Genomic DNA, 25094 nt, shown 5'->3' on the forward strand with positions numbered 1-25094 from the left:
AGTAGTGTGGTAGACAGTAAGACGTTAGGGACTTTCAAAACTCGACTTGATGTTTTCTTGGAGGAAGCAAGTGGATAGGACTGGCGAGCTTTGTTGGGCTGAATGGCCTGTTCTCGTCTAGATTGTTCTAATTCTAATTCTAATTCTAATCTCTGTTCAAGCTGCTGCGACCCGATTTCGGATAAGCAGAAGAGGATGGATGGATTTTTCAGGATGATAATGCATCTGGCCATAGAGCAAAGTGCATTTAACACTGGGTTTCGGCAACATGTCAATTTAGTAATTTCTTTTTCTTTGGTTATATTCTTGAATAAAAGCATACTTGTTTTGTTATACCTTTTGTGAAAGTGTTACTTGGATATTTGGGCTTTGCACATCCTACACTTCACGTCACGTCAACATTCTGTTATTATTACCATAACATGAAAAAAGTTTATCTTTTATTTGTGTGTTCAACATTTCTTGCCTCGCATTTGCTGTCATCCTACATTTACACAGATTTACACTGTGTTGTGGACACAGAACACACATGAAATGTATGTATTCCAAATAATATATTATTTACCCTATATAATTCCAGACACCTTACTCCCAGATAAATAGACTTCAGCTCTTAGAAAAAAGTAAAACAGCTGAATGAACATCCTCCAAGAGTAGTGATTCCATATTTTTTGGCAGGTTTATAGATACTTTGCTTTAAATGCACTTCTACACGGGGAAATTTTCCAGTAACAGTTTTACTCTGAACTAATAAGGTAGAAGCAAAGTAGTTAATGTGAAATCTATAAGGTCATGGGTTAGACTGGAGCAAGTTTACAAATCAAGTAGAACATGGCTTGTTAACTTATCAAAATATGGTAGTACTTTTGCAGTAATTAACTTTCAGAATGGTTTAGAATTTTACTTTCCCTTGGCTAGCTTGGGTTACTCTGTCATTAAGAGTTCAAACAAATGTTGTGTATACCTTAAAACAGCAGCAGCTATATTAACATCAGCTGTTCAGAGGAGGCTACATGAATCAGGCCTTCATAATACAATAGAATAACTGCAAAGTAAAGCATGGGGGAGGAGCTGTGAGTTCTTTGCTGGTGACAAGCTATATAAGAGCTACAAGTGAAATTCCGCAGATACAGTCATTACGACAGTGTCCAAAAGACCATGAAATGCCAGAATGAATCATCCACAGAGCAGTTAGTTCTGTGGTTGTAGCTCAGTTGTGCACAACAATCCCTGAACACAAATATTGTAAATTTTTCTCTTTTTGTTCGGACTTTCCTCAAACTGTTTTTTGCTGTGTTTTTTCTGTGGTTTTCAGTGATACCTTTTGCTTATTGCTCATCAACTTTTGAAAAACACCCATTGGAATTTAACTCATTGTCACCCCCCTATAGAAATGGCAGATGCTCATTCAAGAAACATTCCTATTAGTGTGCCACTCATACAAGAAAAAGCAAAGTCACTGTTGTGAGGTTTCTATACTCTTTTGGGACTTCACCCAATCGGAAGACACACCGAAGAGTGCCCTGAAGCGTGATCACCACATCTGTGGAAGACTGTTTATCCGTTGCCAGGGCAACAGCAGGCTCACAGCGCTGCATCAGCGGCTCTGAAAAGATCTCAATGGGTGATGCAAGGAACATTATAAATGCAGGAAACAGTATTACTTGGCCACTAACCTGGTCACAACCCTGCCTGATTGCCGTGTCTGTGCATTGGAGAGTGGTAGTGCTTTTCCTGTTTCAAGCTGAATACAGCTAGTTTTGCTAAAGTACTGAGACTCAGCCTAGTGTTTTGGGGTGCAAGACTTTAGAAGAAGATTTTACTGTCAGCTGGGGCTGGTTAATTCACTTTTGGGATCATTTTGGAATTGCAGCCAAAGCAATCTTTGGAGAAGAATCTGTAGTTCCAATTGAAAACGCAAACGAATGGCATGCAGATGAAATTAGGAAAATCATTTCAGCTCATGAGCCTGAAGACATCCACAATGCTGATGAGACTGGAATCTTCTACCAGCTGCTACCGCATTGCACTTTCACACTCAAAGGAGATCCATGCTGAGGAGGAAAAAAAATCTAAACAAAGGTTGACAGCTCTACTTTGGTGCCATTCAATTGGCAGCCACAAAGTTATGACTCTCATCATTGGCAAGTCGATCAATCCTCAGTGTTTAAAGCATGTTACATTCATTCCCTGCGAGTATAAAGTGAACCAGCAAGTCTGGGTGACTCGAGACATTTTGGGAAACTGGTTGTAACAACTTGACAAGGATACTGTCTAGCACCCCAGAACATGAGGCGGAGTCTCAGTGATTTAGCAAAACCCGCTTTATTCCGTTTGAAACAGGAATGGCACTACCACTTTTCTATACAGGGACACAGCAGTCAGGCAGGGTCGTGGACAGGTTAGTGGCCACGTAATACTATTCCCTGCATTTATAATGTTCCTTGCTTATAGCGTGACTGCAACTTTTTTTGTATTTTCTTCTGCGGCGCTCTGCTGCATTGCTGTCAGCCTGCAGTTGCCCTGCCCCGGCAACGGACAAACTATTTCCCACAGACGCGGCAATTGTGCTTCAGAAACCTCACAATATGAAGAAGAAGAAAAGGAAGATTCTGCTTCTGATTGATAACTGTGCTGCCCAAAGCATGCTTCTACATTTAGATAATGTTTGAGTTGAATTCCTCCCACCCAATTGCACAGCAGTGCTTCAGCCATTGGATTTGGGCATCATTCACATCCCGAAAATATATTATTGCAAGGAAATACTGAGAAAATTTCTCGTCAACATAACTTGTAAAGTTAAATCAAGCACTATAGCGACAAAGATAGAATCTCATTACTACAAAATTTTCATTACAACGAATTTTTTTAGGTCCCTGGCACTTTGTTGTAACAGAATTTTTCCTGTATTTTGTGTCCTTTGAGTTGCACCTTAAAATGCAAGAACAGACTAGGTAAAAACTTTCACTTTAAAGCACAATTTCACTTGACAAATTAGTAGTTAAGGTTTTATTGTAATTTTATTACTGAAGGACAGAAAATAAGATTACAATGACATTCTCTGAGTTTTCCCTACATTATAACTAAATTCATTTGTAAGTTTAAACAAAACAAAAACATAGAATATACTGTACCATGATGATGAAAAAAATAACTTCAACTTCAAAAATGCCAAACTTATCCTTTAATGTCACTGAATTCATGGAAGCAACAGACTGCTTACAACTGAAGCTTAAATGAATGATTAACCTGCAAACAAACTTTTCCTTTGTAATAAGTTTTTACTCATATAAGGAAACAAAAATAGATTTGTTCAAATTTATTGTGTAAAATAATGGTGCGAAAATTAAAAAAAAGGGGACACAGCAGTTTTTTTGAGCAAAACTATAATTTTGTGGAAATCAACTAATTTATCAGGAATAATTTCAAAAGCAAAGACACATAAATTCTGCAGTACCCACACATTAGAAATTACATAATTCAAACAACCAGAAAAAAAATACTGCTCCAAATTAAGTCTTAAAATTCTAATTCTATCCAGGGGAAACTCAACATATTGATTTCAACTAAGTAGTTAGGAGAGAAAAAAATAATGAATACCTACTAAGTTTTTTAGGGAATGTAAAACTAAACAAAATTTTGTGCATTCACATTTTGTTTTCTTTAAATAACAAAGGGCATCCAACAGTCTTTAAAAGTATTAAAACTATGGAATGAAACTGCTTTTAAAAGCAAATATCTATAAAAATAAAAAAGAAGCATGGTGCATTTTTCCAAAGAGTATAATTAAGTCAACAGTCTCACTACTAGACGCAAAGTACATGTACCTTTTAAAAAAAAAAAATGTAATTGAATTTTTATGTTTAATTGGTTAATTTAAAAGAACCAACTACAAGAGTACAAGCATAAACACAGATTATAAATGTACTATTCAATAATATCATGACAAATAGAAAAAATACATAAATTAAAATACAGTACCCATTAAACAGACATTTCCTTTAAATAAATTCAAAGTATTTCTAAAAATATCTAATCTTACAGCTTTAGCATTTAAAAGGTACTGATTGATAGAAAAATATTTTTCAATACAGTGTGCAAAAATAAAAAACAAAATTATAATTAACTTACATCTTCAATCTCAGGTTTAGGAGATAATTTAACGGATGCCTTTGAATTTGCAGCCTAAAGGGTTAAAAAAAATAAAAATATATATATAAAAAATAAATAAATTAAAACAAAAACTGAAAAATACCTTTAAACTACATTTTGAGTAATACAGAAAACCACAGAAACACAGTTTTGGTGAGGGGAGGAAAATATACATACATCTTTTTCAGCTTCCGTTGCCACAGTCACAAAATTGTCAGGAAAGACACCTTCTTTTCCATTAATTTCTCCCTTCCACCACCCAGGTTCCCCTGTTACCTACAAAATGCAAAAATATTTCAGATAAAAGCAACCTTTGTCTCAGGTCTGCACAAAAATCAAGTTTTACATATATCATTTATACACATAAAATACTATTTTTTGTTTGTTAAAGTTATGTACATACTTTTGTTAATATATATATATATATATATATATATATATATATATATATATATATATATATATATATATATATATATATATATATACAGCCAATGTCTATTTTATTTTGTACATCAATGTAGAACTGGATAGGATACTCTCTTGGCTCTAAAATAACTTTATTCTTTGAGGCATAGATTCAAAAAGGTCATAAAAACCTTTCTTTGGGATGTTGGTCAATACTGACTCTATACCATCACCTAGGTACTGCAGATTTTATGACACACACCGCCGATTCCAATTTACCTTACATAAACTCAGTTGGAATTGAGACCCAGGTACTGTGGAGGTAACTAGAGTCCATGTTAGATATGTCATGGGCTAAAGACTAAATATGTTCCTAAAGTAAACAACTTTTACCACTTAAAACAAAAGGGCATTGTGTTCCAAAATTGCATGCTATTTAAGAAATAACTTAACATGCATACCACTTAACTTTTATTGTTATTTTTAGTCTTAACTGAAAATAAGACAGCGTTGAACTTAATTTTAAATTTTCCCAGGAGTTACTGCTATGAAAGCTATTGTTACGTTGGCATTTATAATTGCAAGGATTAAAAAGATAGATTAAAGATAGCTTACTCGAAAAGGCACGATAAGACTCCTGGTTTAGAGGTATTTCATCCCCGTCTGAAGTAAGCTGCTGCTATTTTGGTGTCTGATTTACAGTCCTCATCAATTATTTTGGAGAACAGCTCAGCTACGAATTTCACTGGGTTTTATCTTTCATGATTCTCTGGGAGACCTTTGATTCTAATATTATTCCTTCTGCATCCATCTTCCAGTGCAGCAAATCTGTCTCACAGTTTTTTGCATTTGGAATCTGCAGCCGTTGCTTTCCCGTCCGCAGTAGATGCCAGATGTTTGGGTGTTTGAATTCAAGCCATGAATGTATGCTTAATGTCTTCCAACTGATCGCCAAGTGCTCTCATTTTTTCCTCACACTTAGATGCACTTTTCTGAATGTGTTCCTCAACTTTTTAGCATACCTTTAAAGATTTGTCTTGAGCAAATAATTTATTTCTTTCTTTATATCTTTTTCGTGTTCCTTTCTGCCTTGATCAGTGGCCGTGGCCATTGCAGCGACCATTACCTTCAGGTTGGACAAACCTGTTTCAGACTTAGGTGAAGTGACAAAAGCCCTGTTACAGTCGATGCTCCCGGCTTGCGAGGAATAGATAAAAAACACAGAAGGCAAGGCCATTTCCAGTTTCAATGGATCTTCTGGAATCAACGAGCTATCGTGACCTGCACATTCGCTCCCACTTTCGTTCTCAACTGGAGACAAAGTGGCCCGGGATCCCGGGAGATCTGTGCTTTCACCTGTCTGCTCCAGGTCAGTCTCTGTAAGGCCATACCTTGAGGTTGGACTTGATGCCCGTCTAGGCTTGGGTGTAGCTTTGGTTTTCTTTTCAGTTACTTTCTGAGCCCTTTACCACTCACATTTGTATATGCTTGCATATACTGTAATAGAGCCTCCTTGAGTTGGGTAAATACAAGATACCTCAGGATGATAAAAATAAGAGAAAAATTCACGCCGCCACTGATGGAGTTCCGCTTCAGATATCCATCACCCGTAATGGACAAGACCAACATGCATATCACTTAACACTAGAATTACCAGAGCCTACGAAAAAACTCGTAATTCCGTCCCACCTTAAACTGCTTCTTAAATCCCTTCACACCTCTCCGCCAGCGCCCTTTGTCTTCTAAGTGTGCTGATAAAAGAAGCTAGGAGCAGCCGGCTATTCCATCACCCCACCAATTTAGAACGTGCACGAACTTCTCTCAGCTCATGCCTTGATTGAGTATCTGGGAATGAAGTGGAGTTTTAGAGTGGAAATAATAGATCGTTGTTTGGAACACACGCATTTCATGTCTGTTCCGTTTCTACAGTAATCTGTGTCAACACATTGTTAAAACAGAAACGTTTTTTTATATTCTAGTAGTAGATGACAAAATATAGGCATAAACTATATAATGTATGAAGCCTGAAGTCCAAATAGCAAAGAAACATTTTCACAAGAATAACACAATTGCGCTTTTATTCAAAAATATAACTGCAGAAACAAAAAGCCGCCTTAACATGTGACATTGACACCAGTTTATTGTAACTGCCTCCGTGGTTCAATAGACTCAGCCCCCGCTTGGGAATCAAGAGGTCACGAGTTCGATCCTGCACCCCTCCGTTTTGAGAAGTAAACTGCTCTTATTCTTACTGTTTTAGAATAAAAGCATACATTTGATTTCAGTCTGTAACAGCCGGTGCAATTTATGATCCTTGTAAAGGTTAGCTTTTTTTTATTCACTTTTCATTCCCTCAGTCGCGTTCAGAATCAATCCATACAACCCCATCTGACACGGCTGTTTTCACTAAAGACGCGCTATAGCTCTGCAGTGTACCACGATGCATACTAATGCCAACACCCCCCCAAATGGTTCTGATACACAAACGCTGGCGAAGCTGTCTTCTTCGTATCTCACCGTCACTTGATTTTCTTTTTATTCAGTTTTATTGAGTGTTCCTGCCAGTCCCCGCATGTTGCTGTATGCTGTTTCTTTTGTACTCCAGGACATGCAGAGGAAAGAATGGTAAAGACCAGTAACTTCGGCGCTATATGCAATCATCAGACACTCCCCATCTGCCCGTCGCTCAAACACAGGAACATATATTGGTGTAAAAGTATAACAAAAGTGCACTTTTATTCAAGTGCACTTTTTCCATCGCTTTTCCTGTAAGAAGCAATGTCTCTCTATGCTGTGGTTTCTATTACACACCTGAAAGAAAGAGACAATACATGTGAACATATCCATCATACAGCAACATGCGGGACTGGCAGGAACACTCAATAAAACTGAATAAAAAGAAAATCAAGTGACGGTGAGATATAAGAAGGCAGCTTCGCCAGCGCCTGTGTGTCAGAACCGGGTGGGGGGGCGTTAGTATGCATCGTGGTACAACGCAGAGCTATAGCGCTCTGTATTCTGTTTCTTTTGTACTCCAGGGCATGCAGAGGAGAGAATAGTAAAGAGCAGTAAGTTCGGGCGCTATATGCAATCATCAGACACTCCCCATCTGCCCGTTGTTTTGTTATACTTTTCAATACTTTTATACTGCTCAAACGGGCATGCTCAAAAATACACGTAATGCCACGAAAAGTGCACGCAGACACTTCATTTCAAACAAAACAAGTGCACTTTTATTCAAAACTACCTGTATAACCAAGAAAAAGAAAGCAAGTTACAGTAGGCGATTGATACGACAGCTTGCATGGTGCAATGCTAAGAAGTGCAGATTTTCATTCCGTGCTATATAAAATCATCACATTCAAATATTAACAGTTCCCACACCCAAGGACCGTCCTTCCTACATTTACGACACATGTACTTGTTGCCGTGTACACACCTCTCTGTGCTATGCTTTCTATTACACTGAATGAGCACCTGACACTGTACTTTCTTCCATGGGGGAAGGTCCCCATCAGAGAATTTCCAGTTCCTGCATAAATTCACACCCGATCTGACGCTGTTCGCTTTCAAATAATATTGCATTAGTGCGATTATATTTTCACATATATTGTCTCTTTCTTTCAGGTGTGTAATAGAAACCACAGCATAGAGAGAAGTGTGTACACTGCTTCTTACAGGAAAAGGCGATGGAAAAAGTGCACTTGAATAAAAGTGCACTTTTGTTATACTTTTACACCAATATATGTTCCTGTGTTTGAACGACACGGGCAGATGGGGAGTGTCTGATGATTGCATATAGCGCCGAAGTTACTGGTCTTTACCATTCTTTCCTCTGCATGTCCTGGAGTACAAAAGAAACAGCATACAGCAACATGCGGGACTGGCAGGAACACTCAATAAAACTGAATAAAAAGAAAATCAAGTGACGGTGAGATACGAAGAAGGCAGCATCGCCAGCGTTTGTGTGTCAGAACCCGGGGTTTGTGGGGCTGGGGGGGTGTTGGCGTTAGTATGCATCGTGGTACACTGCAGAGCTATAGCGTCTTTAGTGAAAACAGCCGTGTCAGATGGGGTTGTATGGATTGATTCTGAACGCGACTGAGAGAATGAAAAGTGAATAAAAAAAAAAGCTAACCTTTACAAGGATCATAAATTGCACCAGCTGTTACAGACTGAAATCAAATGTATGCTTTTATTCTTGTGAAAATGTTTCTTTGCTATTTGGACTTCAGGCTTCATACATTATATAGTTTATGCCTACATTTTGTCATCTACTACTAGAATATAAAAAACGTTTCTGTTTAAACAATGTGTTGACACAGATTACTGTAGAAACGGAACAGACATGAAATGCGTGTGTGCCAAACAACGATCTATTATTTCCACTCTAAAACTCCACTTCACTCCCAGATACTCAATCAAGGCATGAGCTGAGAGAAGTTCGTGCACATTCTAAATTGGTGGGGGATGGAATAGCCGGCTGCTCCTAGCTTCTCTTTATCAGCACATTTAGAAGACAAAGGGCGCTGGCGGAGAGGTGTGAAGGGATTTAAGAAGCAGTTTAAGGTGGGACGGAATTACGAGTTTTTTCGTAGGCTCTGGTAATTCTAGTGTTAAGAGTCCTATACCAGTATGCCCAAAAAATGCAGGTATTAGGTAATTTCACGGCTTATTTTTTTATGGACTTTATATGGTCAAGTCTGTATAAAAATATAAGAAAACAGTAGCAACAAATTATTGGCTTCTGTAACACATTTTTCTCCTTACTGAGGGCACTATAGACATGTTTAATCAATGCTGGCAGCCATGCAAGGCTTCTTTACCCACTTGACTAAGAGGTCAAGAAATGAACTTTACCTTATTCTCTCATGATTTCTGGCACTTGCAGAATCTTTATCAAAGCAGCAAAACTGCAAACATTAAGGAAATATAGACAACCCTTAATCATTCTTCTCACCATTATTCTAATATATGGAGATATTTAGGTATTACCACTGACAGAAAAACAACATAAAAAGATATACTGATTGCTGCCAGGTCCTGGCCTGTGTGCCAACTAGGAAACTAAAATTTCAAAAAACTTTGAAGAGAAAAAAAAGGGACAACAGTGAAATCTAGGTCATTTGAAACTGCATATGAGAGGGGTTTACTTCCTTAGCACCAATGACAAATGTAACACTTCAGTCAGGGCCGGTCATGTTAACAGCTAACCTCCAAGCCTGTGGAGATGTTACAGGGTGTTGATGCTGGTGAATCTGTGAAGCATCAGCACTGACACCTACCTGCACTACTGCGATGACTCAAAATAATTTTATTCAGCAGTTGAACAACAGATTAAAAAAAAGAACCAGTTTTGCTAAAATATAGAGCTTTTACATTTAATTTTGTATGGTTGAAAATATGTTGTCAAAATTCTAGTTTGTTTTTGCAAAATTTGTTCAAAAAAAGGTTCTATATTTTGACTGCATCTGTCATGCAATGTGATACCTTCTCCATTAGTGCCACCCCCTTGAAAACTATCACTTTATGGGGCAATGCAAAACTGTATTAATACTTGATGAACTCTGGGAGGCATGCAAGACTGTTTTCTTTGTTATTCCTGATGACTTCATCAATAAATTGTATGAATCCTTGCCAAACCGCATGGATGCTGTCCTTCAAGCTCATGGAAGTCATACAAGATATTAAATTTGGATCTCACAGCACCACTACTTAATTTGCTGACATATTTTTGGATTTGCAGTAAAGTTGTTCATTTTCTGTATAGGCGACAAAACTTTTGTCTTGCCCAAATTTGACCTTTCTGACTTGATTAAATGATAAATCTTTTTCAGTGAGACTAATTTATTTCAGTGCATTAAACATCATTTGGGAGGGCTTTAGCTTTTCATATGAGCTATTTCTAACACCAGTTGATTAATTAAAAGTCAGGTTAATAGCAGGAGTTTCTACAAAATAGAGAAGCGACAAGACTTTTGTCAGGGACTGCATGTGCCTAAGATTTGGAGTTGGAGTTGGAATTAGATATCAATATGGCTGGTAGAAAATAAAACCTGATATGGGAGATTTTTTAATACAATAATGAAGGCATTCATTATAAGCACATTGTCTTGGAGCAGGATATGTTGTGTGCTGTAGACATAAAAAAGTAAAAAACCTTAAAATTCACCTATTCTGAGCAATATAAGGAAAGGATGAAACATGCCAACAGTCAGTGCACATATGTTCAGCATAAATAACATAGAAAATATTTTTTAAAATTATACAATTGTATAACATTGTTCATATTCAGTATCTGGTTTTGATTATGCTCGTTTTTAATCAGACAAAAACAAAACCAAATAGTTAACCATGTAGTGTAGTAAGGATCCACTAACATTAAATTCCAAATTATATCCAAACCCGTTAAGTGTACAGTTCTGTCTAGTTGTGACACAAAACTAAACTCCATAGTAGCTCGTTAATCATACCATAATTACTAAAACTAAAACTAATAGATATAAAAATAAAATAGAAAGGTCTTTGTGAGATAAAAAGTAAATTAAAACTATAAAACACAACATGAAGAAAATCTATAACTAAATTGAATTTCCAACTAAGATCAGGAAAAATATAGAAATAAAAACTAATATAAAAAGGCAAAACTATAACAGCCTTGTTAACAGGTACTGACCATTTTGGGTACCCAAACATTTGCTTCAGGCCCTTTCATTTTTTTGTATTTTGTACCTGTAAGGTATGGAACCAAAAATTTAATCTTGGTTAAAATATTAAAGAACTGTGTCATCTTTAACTTTATGCCTTTTGATGATCACTTCATCTTCTGCTCACTTAACTATTCACTGTAGTAGACATTTGCATGCCACTGTATTGTCTGCACGTTGAAGAGCTAATGTACATATGAAACAATGTGTATGAAAATATGGAATCAACTACATCCCTTATTGATTCAATACAGTACACAGTATTTTATGTTCCAGTACGGGAAGACTTTAACAACATGTGAAGCGCTGTCTAAATAATACGGATTAAATTAATGCATTTAGGGTAGTGCTGGGCGGTATATTGGTTCATACCAAAAACTGTTTTTTTTATGATATGGATTTTTCTTATACTGCAACATCGGTTTAAATTGCCTAAATAACGTTCGGAACGTGGCGCAGTGGGAAACTGTTCAAGTGGGGACCTTTTTCACTGCTACACCGCTAAGCACAGATTTGTTGCACTAGGGCTCTTTTTCACTGCTACACCACCAAATAGTGGGCGGTAGCATAGGTATGCCGCGCGGTGAAAATGAACAGAGAGCATTCCGAAACTGAACTAAAAGTAAAGTTGAACATGATGAAAAGAAGAACTTTTGCAGAAAAAAAGGAGTCATGTCCGTCGCCTGGAGATAACTTTAGTTTTAAAAGGTCAGATGTGTAAATACTGTTTCTATACTACTGGATAATACTGCAAGCCAAGTTGTACTTGTTTTATTTGTTTTCAATACAGTGTAATGTACCTGGGTACTGTGTAATAGTGTGACGACATGTTGACTTTATTCTCGTAATTTGTCATTAAAGTAGATCGTAAACTAAACTTAATCGCAAAATGAGTATTCAATTTACTAGGTTTTCTCAAACCCCGTCATAAGTTATATAGCACATTAAATGCTTTGTGTTAAGTGATTCTTAAACTGACATCTTCTTGCACTAACAGGAGGCGCCGGCAGCGATCGCCACATAGAATACATTCATTTCATGATCTTCCTCCTCTCTGAACATTTAGAATGCTAAGATAAATACTTAATATAATTTTCATGGTGAAATGCATTAAAGCATGCATTAATCATATGGGGGCATGGCGGCGTGCCTGCCTTGCATTTAGGATGTGGGGTTTTGTTGTGCTATATTGACCCTGCTGGTGTATGTTTTGCTTGTATTCATCCAACGATGTGCTGGCGACTTGTTCAGAGATGGGCGCAACTCTGAATGGATGGCATAATTAAACATGTATAACAAAGATATTTTTAAAGTTCTGAACACTCCGTGGGCCAAGTTTATAACTAGATTTAATTTCACAAAGACGTTTATCGTGTGGTGATTGGTTATGTGGTGAAAGAAAAAGGAAGGAAGGAAAAAGGAACTGGGGTTTTGTCACGCAGATAAAGACAGCATGCATGCAATAAAGATAGCCCGCTCAGAAGAACATGCATTGAATTCTGTGTTTGTGTCTCCGATCAGAAACCCAATATTTGCACAATATTTAAGTTAAACCTGTGCGATAGCTATTCATACACCCAGTTTTTTGGAGCCTCATCACACCTGCCATAAAGTTCTCTACACTGAACATACACCTGGGGAGCCCTTACTGCGAGGGAGCAGCACTACCGCCTCACTACCGTGCATGTGTAATACCTGCTTTAATGCATTTCATCATGAAAATGGTATCAAGTATTTATCTTAGCATTCTAAATTTTCAGAAAGCAAGAATATCATGAAGTGAATGGATTCTGTATGGTGATTGCTGTCTTCTCTTAGTGCGGAGGAAGTCAGTTTAAGAAGCGTAGTGATTAACCACTGGGTCGGGGGAACGTAATACAAAGCATTTAGTGTGCTGCATTAATTTATGACGGGGTAAATTAAGTAATTGATTAAACATTGATTTTAGGAAGAAGTTTAGTTTACAACATTCTACAGTACTTTAATTATGAATTAAACTATGAGAATAAAGTGGAAATGTTGACTTTAATCTATACTAATAAAAGGCAAAGCCCTCACTCACTCACTCACTCACTCACTAGGTAGAAGGCTGAAATTTGGCAGGCTCATTCCTTACAGCTTACTTACAAAAGTTGGGCAGGTTTCATTTCGAAATTCTACGCCTAATGGTCATAACTGGAAGGTATTTTCTCCATTAACTGTAATGGAGTTGAGCTGGAAAGACGGGGGGGAGTTTCGTGTGACATCATCACGCCTCCACGTAATCACGTGAACTGACTGTCAACGCAGTGTGTAGAAAACCAGGAAGACCTACAAAAAGCGTTTAAGAAAACATGCATTATATAATTGAGAAGGCAGCTAAAACAATAAGAAGCGAGCGAGTGACATATACTACCATATTCATGAGTGCTGCTACCTCGGAAAGAAAGCAAGGTGTAAACCTAAACTTTAAATTAAGTTCATAGACAGGCTACGCTGCTTCACATGCCCACAGGTAATGCGGGATACAAGTTTAATGAGAGGACGCAGGATATAAACGAGTTTTGATCACTTTGTAACTAAGTTAAAATTGTAGGTGAAGGGGTGTGCTTATGCAAATTCCGAGAGACTGTGTTTGTGGGGGATTGACAGTTAAGGCGGGTGGGGGAGTGACGTCATCATCTCCCCTCCCATTCATCTCATTTCGCTCTGAGCTGAGCTCACGCTACGCCTTCTTCAAGCAACCGTCAGACTGCCACCAAATACTCACAGAAAAATCCACAAGTTAATACACACGCTGTCTCTAGAGTTTCTCCACACTGAATCCTCCAGGCACTACTTACAAAAGGTCACATTGACAATCGTGTTACGTTATTTTTAAAATCTTTCCTTTCTTAGCACAAGCACAGCTGAGAAGCTTCATGCATGTGCTCCATAACGCGTTAAAAATAATGCATTTAATCACACTTTGCATTACAAGCAAAGGGGAGCTTTGTCAATGCATGATTTCCTGGTACACCGATTACATTGATCAGCATCCCGATTCATTTTACCCTCGCACCACCTTAGTTTGAGAAGAAGTATGAAAAAATATGAGGTTAACACAGAAAACAGATCACCAATTCAAGCTTTATGAATAATCGATTCGCCATCAATAATTGTTTTGGTAAAGCCATCCTCCTTCCATTTTATAATTTTTCCGCCACTAGCCATGATTAAATGAACGGTAAAAAGTAAGAGCAAAGCGAGGGTGACTTATTTAGGCAGGCATATATATGACAGCAACACTCATGACAATGTCAATCATGTTACGCTATTATTAAAATGTTTCCTTTTCTTTTTCATTACTTCTTTAACACACTACTTCTCCGCTGCAAGGCGCAGGTATATATATATATATATATATATATATATATGAATGACCTCCAAAGAGCGCTGAGACTTTTGATATCATGAACGTGTCTGCAAAACTGGGGTCTCCTGCCCAGCAAAAGTCGAGCAGCCAGCGCGAGCGCATAGCTGTGCCGGCCTTTGAGACGCTGACTGCGCTTCTGCCTTAAGTCAAAGTGAGCACTTTTAATTTTTTTCATCCTCCCCGCGCTTATAGCCCAGACAAGTGCAAACACGGACCCCTTTTCTACACCACGGCAAAATAATATTAAGGCGATTCACACTTTCTTTTGCACGTATACGATTATGAGGTCATCAGCTCGGATTATGAAGACATAGGAGTGGAGGACTGACAGTGCCATCACAGCCGATTAATGGCGGGACATCTCACCAGTCTACACAAGACCCACCGCGACTGTCCCCAAAAGGCGCATCATAACGCCAGTGAACACATCTCTCTATACTATATAAAAGAAAAAGGCAACTTTCCTTTCTTTACACCTTTTTTCCTTTTATCCCAAACCAAAGCCTTTCTCTCTTAACACTGCAGAGGACACAAAACTAATTTTCTTTAAATGCCAGTAAGGCACATTACCAGAGGCATAAATTTGAACGTTCACATAGAAAATGTAATTTCAATGTACCTGTACTTCTTAAAACATTAATGTTTTACTGTTTAATAACTTATAGACTATAATTTATTATTTTTCCCTTGCACTTAGTGACCAAAGCTATACACACACTAAGAGACACAGTAATTTTTACAGATGGAGGAAATGGACAATTAAAAAAGCCAGTAAGACGCAACATATTCAGAAGCAAATAAAATCTCTTTGGGATCATACCACCTGACAGTTAAAACCTAATCTGACCCAATTAGGGGTTTGACCGATTAGTTGGGAATAAAAATACAAGCCATTTTCAAAACTATTTGCCGTATAACAATACTCTTTCTTTCCCTTATTTAATTAGTGGCAAAAAAAAAAAAATGAATTTTTTTATTTTCATCTCTATAGGAGCTAGCAGTTTTGGGTACTGATATTGTGTTTATAATCATTAAAGGTGATGCAAATTTATAAATTACATATGTATATTTATATCAGACGTACTGTTTTTATTAGAGCTGCTGATCAATCGCTGTTACATTTGTGATTAACGTGTTAAAAATTTCTGGAATTTTTTTATCACAACCCCTAAATTAGGGGTGGGCGGTATAACCAAAATTCTATATCACGGTATTTTTCTAAATTATCCCAGTTTCACGGTATTCAACTGTATTTTTTCCTCATGCATGAGTGGATGGACCACATTTTCCACTGCAATTACCGGCTAAGAATAGTCTATTCCACTGTCAAGAGTATTGTACATTGTACAAAAAAAAAAAACATTTTAATGTGCACACAAGTATTAATACAGTTTTGCATTGCCCCATAAAGTGATAGTTTTCAAGGGGGTGGCACTAATGGAGAAGGTATCACATTGCATGACAGATGCAGTCAAAATATAGAACCTTTTTTTGAACAAATTTTGCAAAAACAAACTAGAATTTTGACAACATATTTTCAACCATACAAAGAGGCATTTAGACTTAGTAAAATATCCAGAAGTGTTTGTTAAAAATTGTATTGCACCGAATATGTCTTAGAAAAGGAATAAATAGTAAATATTTTTTGTAAACCAACTACACTTTCTGTTAATGTTAACAATCTCTGTCCACTGACACGTTAAAGTGACTTTTTAAACAACTTTACCATGATTAAACTGCATAATATTTAAACTAATAAATAATAATTATAAAATAAATAATAGTATTATTACTGATAGTTGCACACACTAGTTTGACTGTGTAAAAATCATGATGCTAATAGCACTCTTTTGCTTTGCAAATGTGTGGATTAACAAAACGCAGCCTGCTATACTCCTTACCCCCCATATAGTCAGATGAAGGCTTCTCCCTGCTGCAAACCTCACAATTCAAGTCTGTGCTGAAGTGTTTATCTGCAATGAGTTTGTAAGGAATTATATAGGTAGTGACATATCGTAATTTAAAACATACATTTCATGTGTGTTCTGTGTCTACAATGATCTGCGTAAATATAGAACGATGGAGGAAATCCAAGGCAAGAAATGCTGAACACACAGCTAAAACAGAAAATGTTTTCATGTTACAATAATAACAGAAAATGTTTTCATATATTACAGCATAATGTTGACGTGAAGTGTAGGATGTGTGAAGGCTGAAGCCCAAATATCCAAGAAACACTTTCACAAAAGGAGTAACAAAACAAGTATGCTTTTATTCAAGAATAAGACACTAACTATCCAACATATCTTAAGGCATTTGTGGATGTTTTTTTTATACATTAGTTTGTTAAAAAAAAAATGTTCAAGGCCAATTTACAGCAAGAAAACATAAAAAGGCTACCTGTTGTTATCTTCACTTAACTCAGATCACTAGACTGAAATCATGGAATGTAACACAATTTACAGAAAAACTGGTTTTAAATATTACTGTTTTTCACATAAATAACTTTAATAAAGAAATGTGTTAATTGCAACATGGAATTATACTGGTAAGTAACTATTAGACAGTACGCTATACTATATCTTTAACTTTCCGAAATTGGTCCCTGGTCTGAAAACACCAGAGGTTTATTTTTGATTGGATCAATACATTTCTTATTATTTATGTTATGGCAGTTTCCTTATTAAAAATGAGAAGAAATTGAATATATACACTACTTAAGTTGTAGTTTTGTTTAGTGATGAAGATAGATCACTTTCACTATTCTGATTAAGGTAAAGTATTAAGGTGTATATTTTACAAAAGGAACCATTTCATTATAAAATTATCCTGGATTTCAGTCAGTTGGGGCAAATATTTCTGGGTTTTTAAAAAAAGAAAAAAAAAACATAAATTTCCCCACTCTTACTGGAGTAAACCCAGGTCACTGCCATGTTTATGCAACAAGCTTTAGGTGATGTATGTTCTGCACTATGGTGCATTATACTGCTGGAAAATTCTATTTAGAAATACAGTAGACCCCTGCGAAGACGCAGTTCAGGGTTTGCGGATTCTTCCTTAGAACCGGACTATTAATTGTTAGCGGAAAGTGCAAATATCCTCCGCAATTTTTTATGGCTTTATTCATGGCAATACTGTGCTGTAGAGAGAACAGGAAGCAACCGCTGAGGGAAACGCGGTTTGGGATGGTGAAAGTAGCCAATCCAAGAGCGTTATTCATTTCTCCTTGCTGCTAATTGACTGCTGCCCTGTGACGCATCTCCAGCTGAGAGTGTCCTTGTGTTTTCTATTTTGTTATTGTATTCATCTTCTTTTTCTTAAACGCACAAGATGCCGCCGAAATGCCCTGCACTTTCTAAGGCTTCTGGCACTGAGCCTAAGCGCCAGAAGAAGTTTAAAACACTCAGGTAGAAAGTTGAACTACTGGATTTGCTCCGGGAACTAAAAAGTTATGCTGCAGTAGTGCGCCACTACGGTATTAATGAAAGTACTGTATACTACATAAAGAAGAACAAGCCAGCGATCCGAAGTACCGCATCTGTATGTTTCTGTGATAATGCCCAAAAGGTAATGACCATAAGGAATAAAAATATCGTCAGGATGGAATATGCTTTGACATTGTGGATCACCGACTGCAGGAAGAAAAACATCCCCTTGGGCGGTAACAACATCCGTGAGAAAGCACAGATATTGTACCAGCAGTTCGCTACAGGAGACAACATAGAAGGTACCGAAGAACCGGGACCATCAACAGGACTGGAGCCTGAAGATTTTCAAGCCAGTTAGGAATGGTTTGATCATTTTCAGAAGCAATTTAATATTAAAAGCATCTCTCTACATGGAGACGCAGCGTCTGCTGACAAAGAAGCCGCAGAGAAGTACCCTGAGACATTTACGCATATCATAAAGGAGAAGAGATACAAGCCCAAACAAGTTTTTAACATGAATGAGACTGGCTTGTTCTGAAAGAAGATGCCATCCAGAACTTGCAACATGAAGGACGAAGCCAAAGCTCCAGGGTTTAAGGCACAGAAGGACAGAGTGACGATTATTATGTGTGGCAATGCTGCCGGTTATTTGATGAAACCTGTCCTCATCTAAAAATCAACAAACCCTAGGGCCCTTAAAAATAAAAATTAAAACCTGCCGCCTGTCTTCTGGATGCATAACCCTAAAGCCTGGATTACCAAAATCCTTTCTTCAAACTGGTTTCACCAGTGCTTCATCCATCAAGCCAAGGAATACCTCCACGACTTAGGCATGGACTTCAAGGTGTTGCTTATTATGGATAATGCTGGCGGCCACCCTTTGGATTTGTATTAGGAGGGAGTTCAGACTGAGTTCCTCCTTGCCAACACCACCTCCCTCATCCAACCTATGGATCAAGGTATAATCCTTCAAGGCTCTTTATACCCAGATTTCTCTCTAATACCTTGTGGATGCAATGGACGCGGACAAGAATTTTACATTGAAGCGTTACTGACATAACTTTACAATCGCAACATGCCTGTCAGTCATCCAAACTGCTCTTAAGGAGATGAAAAAGGAAACCCTCAACACCTGCTGGAAGAAGTTGTGGCCAGAGTGTGTCCATGACATCAAAGGCTTATCACCCAAAAATTTAGCACGATGCTGTTGTCAAGGCCGTAAAACTGGCAAAGACACTGGGTGGCGAAGGTTTTCACGACATCACTCAAGATGAGGTGAACAACCTTATTGATGCCCACTCTGAACCCCGACGGATGAGGATTTGTTGGAGTTAACAAAGTCTACCAGCGAAGAGGAGGAGGAAGAGACAGATCAAGTGCAAGAGGAGGAGGAGGGCCTTACATTGGAACGTCTGTCCCAGATTATTCAGACATCGAAAAAGTTACAAGGGATGACTAAAGCATAGGATCCCTACATGGTTCGGGCTCTCAAAGTTAATAATGGCATCGATGCTGCCATTCAGACATATAAAATACTCCTCAACAACATGAAGAAACGACGACAGCAACTTCCCATCACAATGTTCCTTAAAGCTATAAAGAAAAGCCAGCACGAAACCCCACAGATGAAAACCTGTCCAAAGACACGACTCCTCCTGAAGCGCCTGAAGAGGAGGCGCTACCTGAGGAGATTTCAATCCTCTGTATCATACTGCACAGCTACTTCATCATCATCAAAATCATTCATCATTGATGAGTATCAGTACATTTTACTGTATTTTAATTAAATTATTATGTATTTACTCTACTTATACCAAACAAAACACTCTTGCATGAATTACAGTATGTATAGTGGTAACATCGGTTTTTTACATTCTAGCACCGCGGGAGACATAGCAGTACAGTACTGTACAGTATACGGGTTTACCTTTACATTCTGTGTTTAGGTAATGTATCAAGGTATTAAGCGGAGTTTGTAAAGAAATTAAAGTGCTTTACAGGCATACTGTATTTAGGGTTTAAACTATAAAAATAGGCATTTAAAAGGCATTTTTTTAACCACATCCAAAAGTCGCGGTTTTTCATAATTCGCGGGTGCTCTAGGAATGTAACCCCCGTGAATTTTGGGGGTGTACAGTAGTCTACTTTGGCCATAAGGATATTTACATAATCAGCACAATACTAAGGTATGTTGTGGCGTTTAATTAAAGCTTAATTGGTATAAAGAGGCAAATGTGTGCACAGAATAGTCCTCACATCATTAACACAACTGCCACCAGCCTGTACAACTGCCATGAAGCAGGGTCAGATCAACGAATTTAAAATACTCATGACAAAAATCAGACTGTACCATATGTATGTGACAGAAATTACAAAAATTCTTTATGACCTTACAAGCCTCAATCGATCACTGTAACTTCATCTTTTTATTCCTTGCTGACAGAAGTGAAACTCAGTGTGGTTGCCTCTGCTGTAGCCCATGGAAAGGTTGAGTGTGCTATGCATTCAGAGATGCTCTTCTGGACACCACTGTTGTAAAGAGACTATTGAATACTTATGGCCTTCTTCTTAGTGACCATAGTTGCAGCTCTGTCATGAATACAGTGTTTTCATCAAAAAATAGCTACTCATTTGATAATATTTTTAAAATCACATCTTTCTCTGAAAGCTCTAATGGTGAGTGGGTAGGTGAGCAGGTGACTGTTTCCTGAAATCTGTGATCATCTGCTGAGTTTAAAGAATGTCAAGGTCCAAATTATTATGGCTACATTACAGTGTCACATTTTCCACCTCGTCTGTATATGGATTAATTATTGTTTGAAATGAGGGCAATGAGTGTGATGTCATCTGCCAATTTAAGACGTTTGAGAGATGAATCACCAGAGATACAGTCATTTGTATAAAGTGAAGAGAGTAGTGTAGAAATACAGAACCTTGTAGCGCTCAGGTACTAAGGGCTAATGGGTCAGATATGTGTACTCAACTACAAGAACTGGTTACAATCTATAAGAAAGTCCAAAAGCAGATTGAACTGGGTGATCTAGGAGCTCTGGGATGCTTAAAGCAGAACTAAAATCCACAAACAAGATCCTCCTGGGCTTATCAAGGTGTGGATTAAAAAGAAATAAATAAATAAAAGCTCAGGCCTAAATTCACTGCATCATCCACAGACCGACTGCCTCTGTATGCAAGCTGAAATGGGTCCAAGAAGTCTTGTAGTATTCTTGAGCTAATTCAGAATGAGGCGTTCAAAGGTCTTCATTACCACAGAGGTTAATCATATGGGTCTTTAATCATTTGGGCCTGTGACCTTAGATTTTTTTTTCTACTGGAATGATGGTGGATGTCTTGAAGCAGGCAGGAACAGAGCACAGATCCAGAGATTGGATGAAAATGCTGCAAATAATGTAGACAACCAGTTTGCACAGTGCCTGCGCTTGTATTATTTTGCTTTTTGAATATGCTGCAGACATCTTTTGCATGATGACAAGAGGGGGAAGCCGAGAAGAACAGGAGTGCACAGTAAAAACAGTGAGACCATCAGGTAGATTTATGTCCCATTGTCTTTCAAAGTAGCCGTAAAACTGTTTTAATTGATTAGCAAGACTGGGATCTGCAGAACATTTTGTTTCATGTAGTTAGTGATCTATTTAGGGTTTCTCTAGACTGATGCACCTTTTGTTCCTGCAACTTATATGAGTATTTCCTTTTTGCAGGTTTGATCCATTTCTCCATGATATACTTGGCTTTCCTGTATTCTTCCCAATTGCCAGATGTGAAAGCAGATTCTTTGTCCTGGCACAGTCGTCTGATCTCTGTGGTGAACCAAGGCTTATCTTTGCTAAACTTCACAATTGCTTTTGCTGGAAAGCCAACATCTTCACAAAACCTAATATATGAAGTTACAGCATCATCATGTATGTTAGAGGTGGCTGTTTTGAAGGTATTCCAGTCAGTGCAGGCAAATAGTCCTGAAGCTCCTCTATTTCCTAACTGTTTAACTTTCTGTTCTTTTTACTGACTTTTCAGTTTTCAGCTTTTGTTTGTAAGCAGGAATAAGGTGAATCATAGAATGGCCAGAATTACCAAGGGGGGCATGGGAAAAGGCATGATAAGCATCCTTATTAGCTGCATAGCAGTGATCTAGAATATTTCCATCTCTGGTAGGGCTTTTCATTTGCTGTTGTTATTTAGGAAGGACCTTGTTAAAACTGACATGGTTAAAATCACCCAAAATAATGATTTGCAAGTCTGGGTTGTCTTTTTCAATCTTAGTGATTACATCAGCGAGTCGCCACTGCACTTCGTGAGCATTAGCATGAGGACAAGTGTAAACATTGGATAGAACCAATGAGGAAAAGTCGAGTGGTAAATAAATCAGCTTACGACAGTTTATAATAAGCAGTTCAAGGTTGGAAGAGCATGATTTTAAAAGAACTGTCACATTGTTGTACAAACCTTGATTGATAATGAAACACACTCCTCCAACCTTTATTCTGTTGCAAAGCTGGGTAGTGTAGTCTGCAGAGTCAGAAATAGAGAGAGTCATTCAGCCAGGTTTCAAGAAAGCAGAGAGCAAATAAAAAAGGAAGGTCCCTTTTAGTACGCATTGACAGCTGCAGGTTCATTAATTTTGCTTTCCAGCGAGCGCACATTAGACAGACATATTCCATCCTCGCAGTAGGTGCTGTAGTCCTTGCTTCCTGAATCAAATCATGACGCCCGCTCTTCTGCCTCTGGTACTCTGCTGTTGGGTACCTGTCTAGCTGAATGGGCAAGGCTGTTAACTCTTAAACTGCACCATACTTTGGGAATCGGGTTAATCCACCCCTGGCCGACAAATACTTTTTTGCTGTACTTTTTAATGAAACGTTAGAATTCACCAAGAAAGAGCGAAATTTTAATGGAACACATTTTTTCATGCAAAGAGTATCACAATTATTGTAACACTGATCATTTTACACCAATTTAATAACCAAATTAAGACAGATTGATCCATGAATGATACTTAACTGAAAAAAAATATATAAGTGCTATTCTTACCTTACTCAGTATGCGAACGATGTCACCTTCTTTTAGACTAAGTTCATCTTCATTTGTCCCTTCATAAGCAAAGCAGGCTTTACAATATTCCTTAACTGTACATTTAAAACACAGAAGAAACACATAATTAACCTTACTTTGATTTTCACCCATAGTGTATACTATTAAAATAGTTTGATCTTGGAAGTCTTAACACAGATGAAGACAGATGCAAAAACCATCAAGGACCATTCAAATAAATTCTGTAATCATGCCTGGTTTAACTTAAATTATTTCTTTAACAGCTGTTTGCATTTCAGGATGATTTCTACTTGAAATGAAATAGTTAATAAAATCAGAACCTTCCCATAACTGTTTAAGTCAACAAGAACATAAATTAGAAAACAAAACGGTTAAATATAGAATTATTTCAAACTATAAAATATATCTGTATTAGTTTATAGTTAAATAAACTAAAATTCAAAACTGCTGAATAATTCTTACCATTTAACTATCAAACTATAGAAGAATAATTAAACACTTAATGACCCATATAAAAAAAAGATTTTTTTAATTTTTATATAATTCAATAAAGTGTTATAACACACACAGAGTAAAATAACATTCAAAAGACTTTTCTTGTATTTAGCCCATATCCCTGGGAGCGGTAGATGAATTTTGGCTGACTTTCTCTTGTACATCTATTTCCATAAAATGACATTAGTAAGGTTTCTAATTCATTAGTAATAGTTTCAAAATTTTTCTAATTTTGGTTCTGTACATTACCACAATGAATTTTAAATGAAACAACTCAGATGCAGTTGAAGTGCACACCTTCAGCTTTAATTCAGTGGGTTGAACAAAACCATTGCATAAAAACGTGAGGCAACTAAACCAATTTTTAACACAATCCCTTCATTTCAGGTGCTCAAAAGTAATTGGACAAATTAAATAACTGGAAATAAAATGTTCATTTCTAATACTTGGTTGAAAACCCTTTGCTAGCAATGACAGCCTGAAGTCTTGAACTCATGGACATCACCAGATGTTGGGTTTCCTCCTTTTAATGCTCTGCCAGGCCTTTACTGCAGCGGCTTTCAGTTGCTGTTTGTTTGTGGGCCTTTCTGTCTGAAGTTTAGTCTTCAACAAGTCAAATGCATGCTCAATTGGGTTAAGATCAATTGACTGACTTGGCCATTCAAGAATTTTCAAGAAATCCTGGGTTGCTTTGGCTGAATGTTTTGGGTCATTGTCCATCTGTACCATGAAACGCCGCCCAATCAATTTTACTGTATTTAGCTGGATTTGAGCAGACAGTATGCCTCTGAACACCTCAGAATTCATTCGGCTGCTTTTGTCCTGTGTCACATCATCAATAAACACCTAGTGTCCCAGTGCCACTGGCAGCCATGCATGCCCAAGCCATCACACTGCCTCCAACGTGTTTTACATATGATGCGGTATGCTTTGGATAATGAGCTGTTCCACGCCTTCTCCATACTTTTTTCTTGCGATCTTTCTGGTAGAGGTTGATCCTGGTTTCATCTGTCCAAAGAATGTTTTTCCAGAAGCGTGCTGGCTTTTTTAGATGTTCTTTAGCAGTCCAATCTAGCCTTTCTATTCTTGGAGGCTTATGAGTGGTACTTGCACCTTGCAGTGCACCCTCTGTACTTGCTTTCATGCAGTCTTCTCTTTATGGAAGACTTGGATATCGATACACCTACCCCCTGGAGAGTGTTGTTCACTTGGGTGGCATATATATATATATATATATATATATATATATATATATATACACATATATATACATAAATACTCAGCAAAAAGAAACGCCCCCTGACTCTTTCAACTGTTTTTACTTTCAGTAAACTTAATGTAAATAGCAAAAGAAACGCCCCTGACTTTCAATCATAGTTTTACTTTCAGCAAACTTAATGTGTAAATATTTGTATGAACACTAAAAAGAGTCTACACCATAAGACA

General features: G+C 37.5%; 1 protein-coding gene across 2 annotated transcripts in view; it reads right to left on the reverse strand.

Annotated features, from left to right (window-relative positions):
- The window catches only part of LOC120526086 (CD2-associated protein), a 244183-nt gene that overhangs the window by 97661 nt on the left and 121428 nt on the right, over positions 1–25094 (reverse strand). For both annotated transcript variants that reach the window (XM_039748981.1, XM_039748979.1), the window contains exons 8-10: positions 23133–23227; positions 4330–4428; positions 4132–4185 (exon numbers count right to left, since the gene is read on the reverse strand). In XM_039748981.1, coding sequence (XP_039604915.1) covers positions 4132–4185; positions 4330–4428; positions 23133–23227 — 248 coding nt within the window. The remainder of the gene's footprint in view (positions 1–4131; positions 4186–4329; positions 4429–23132; positions 23228–25094) is intronic.

The sequence above is a fragment of the Polypterus senegalus genome, chromosome 3 (genome assembly GCF_016835505.1).
Source record: "Polypterus senegalus isolate Bchr_013 chromosome 3, ASM1683550v1, whole genome shotgun sequence".
Classification (NCBI taxonomy): domain Eukaryota; kingdom Metazoa; phylum Chordata; class Cladistia; order Polypteriformes; family Polypteridae; genus Polypterus; species Polypterus senegalus.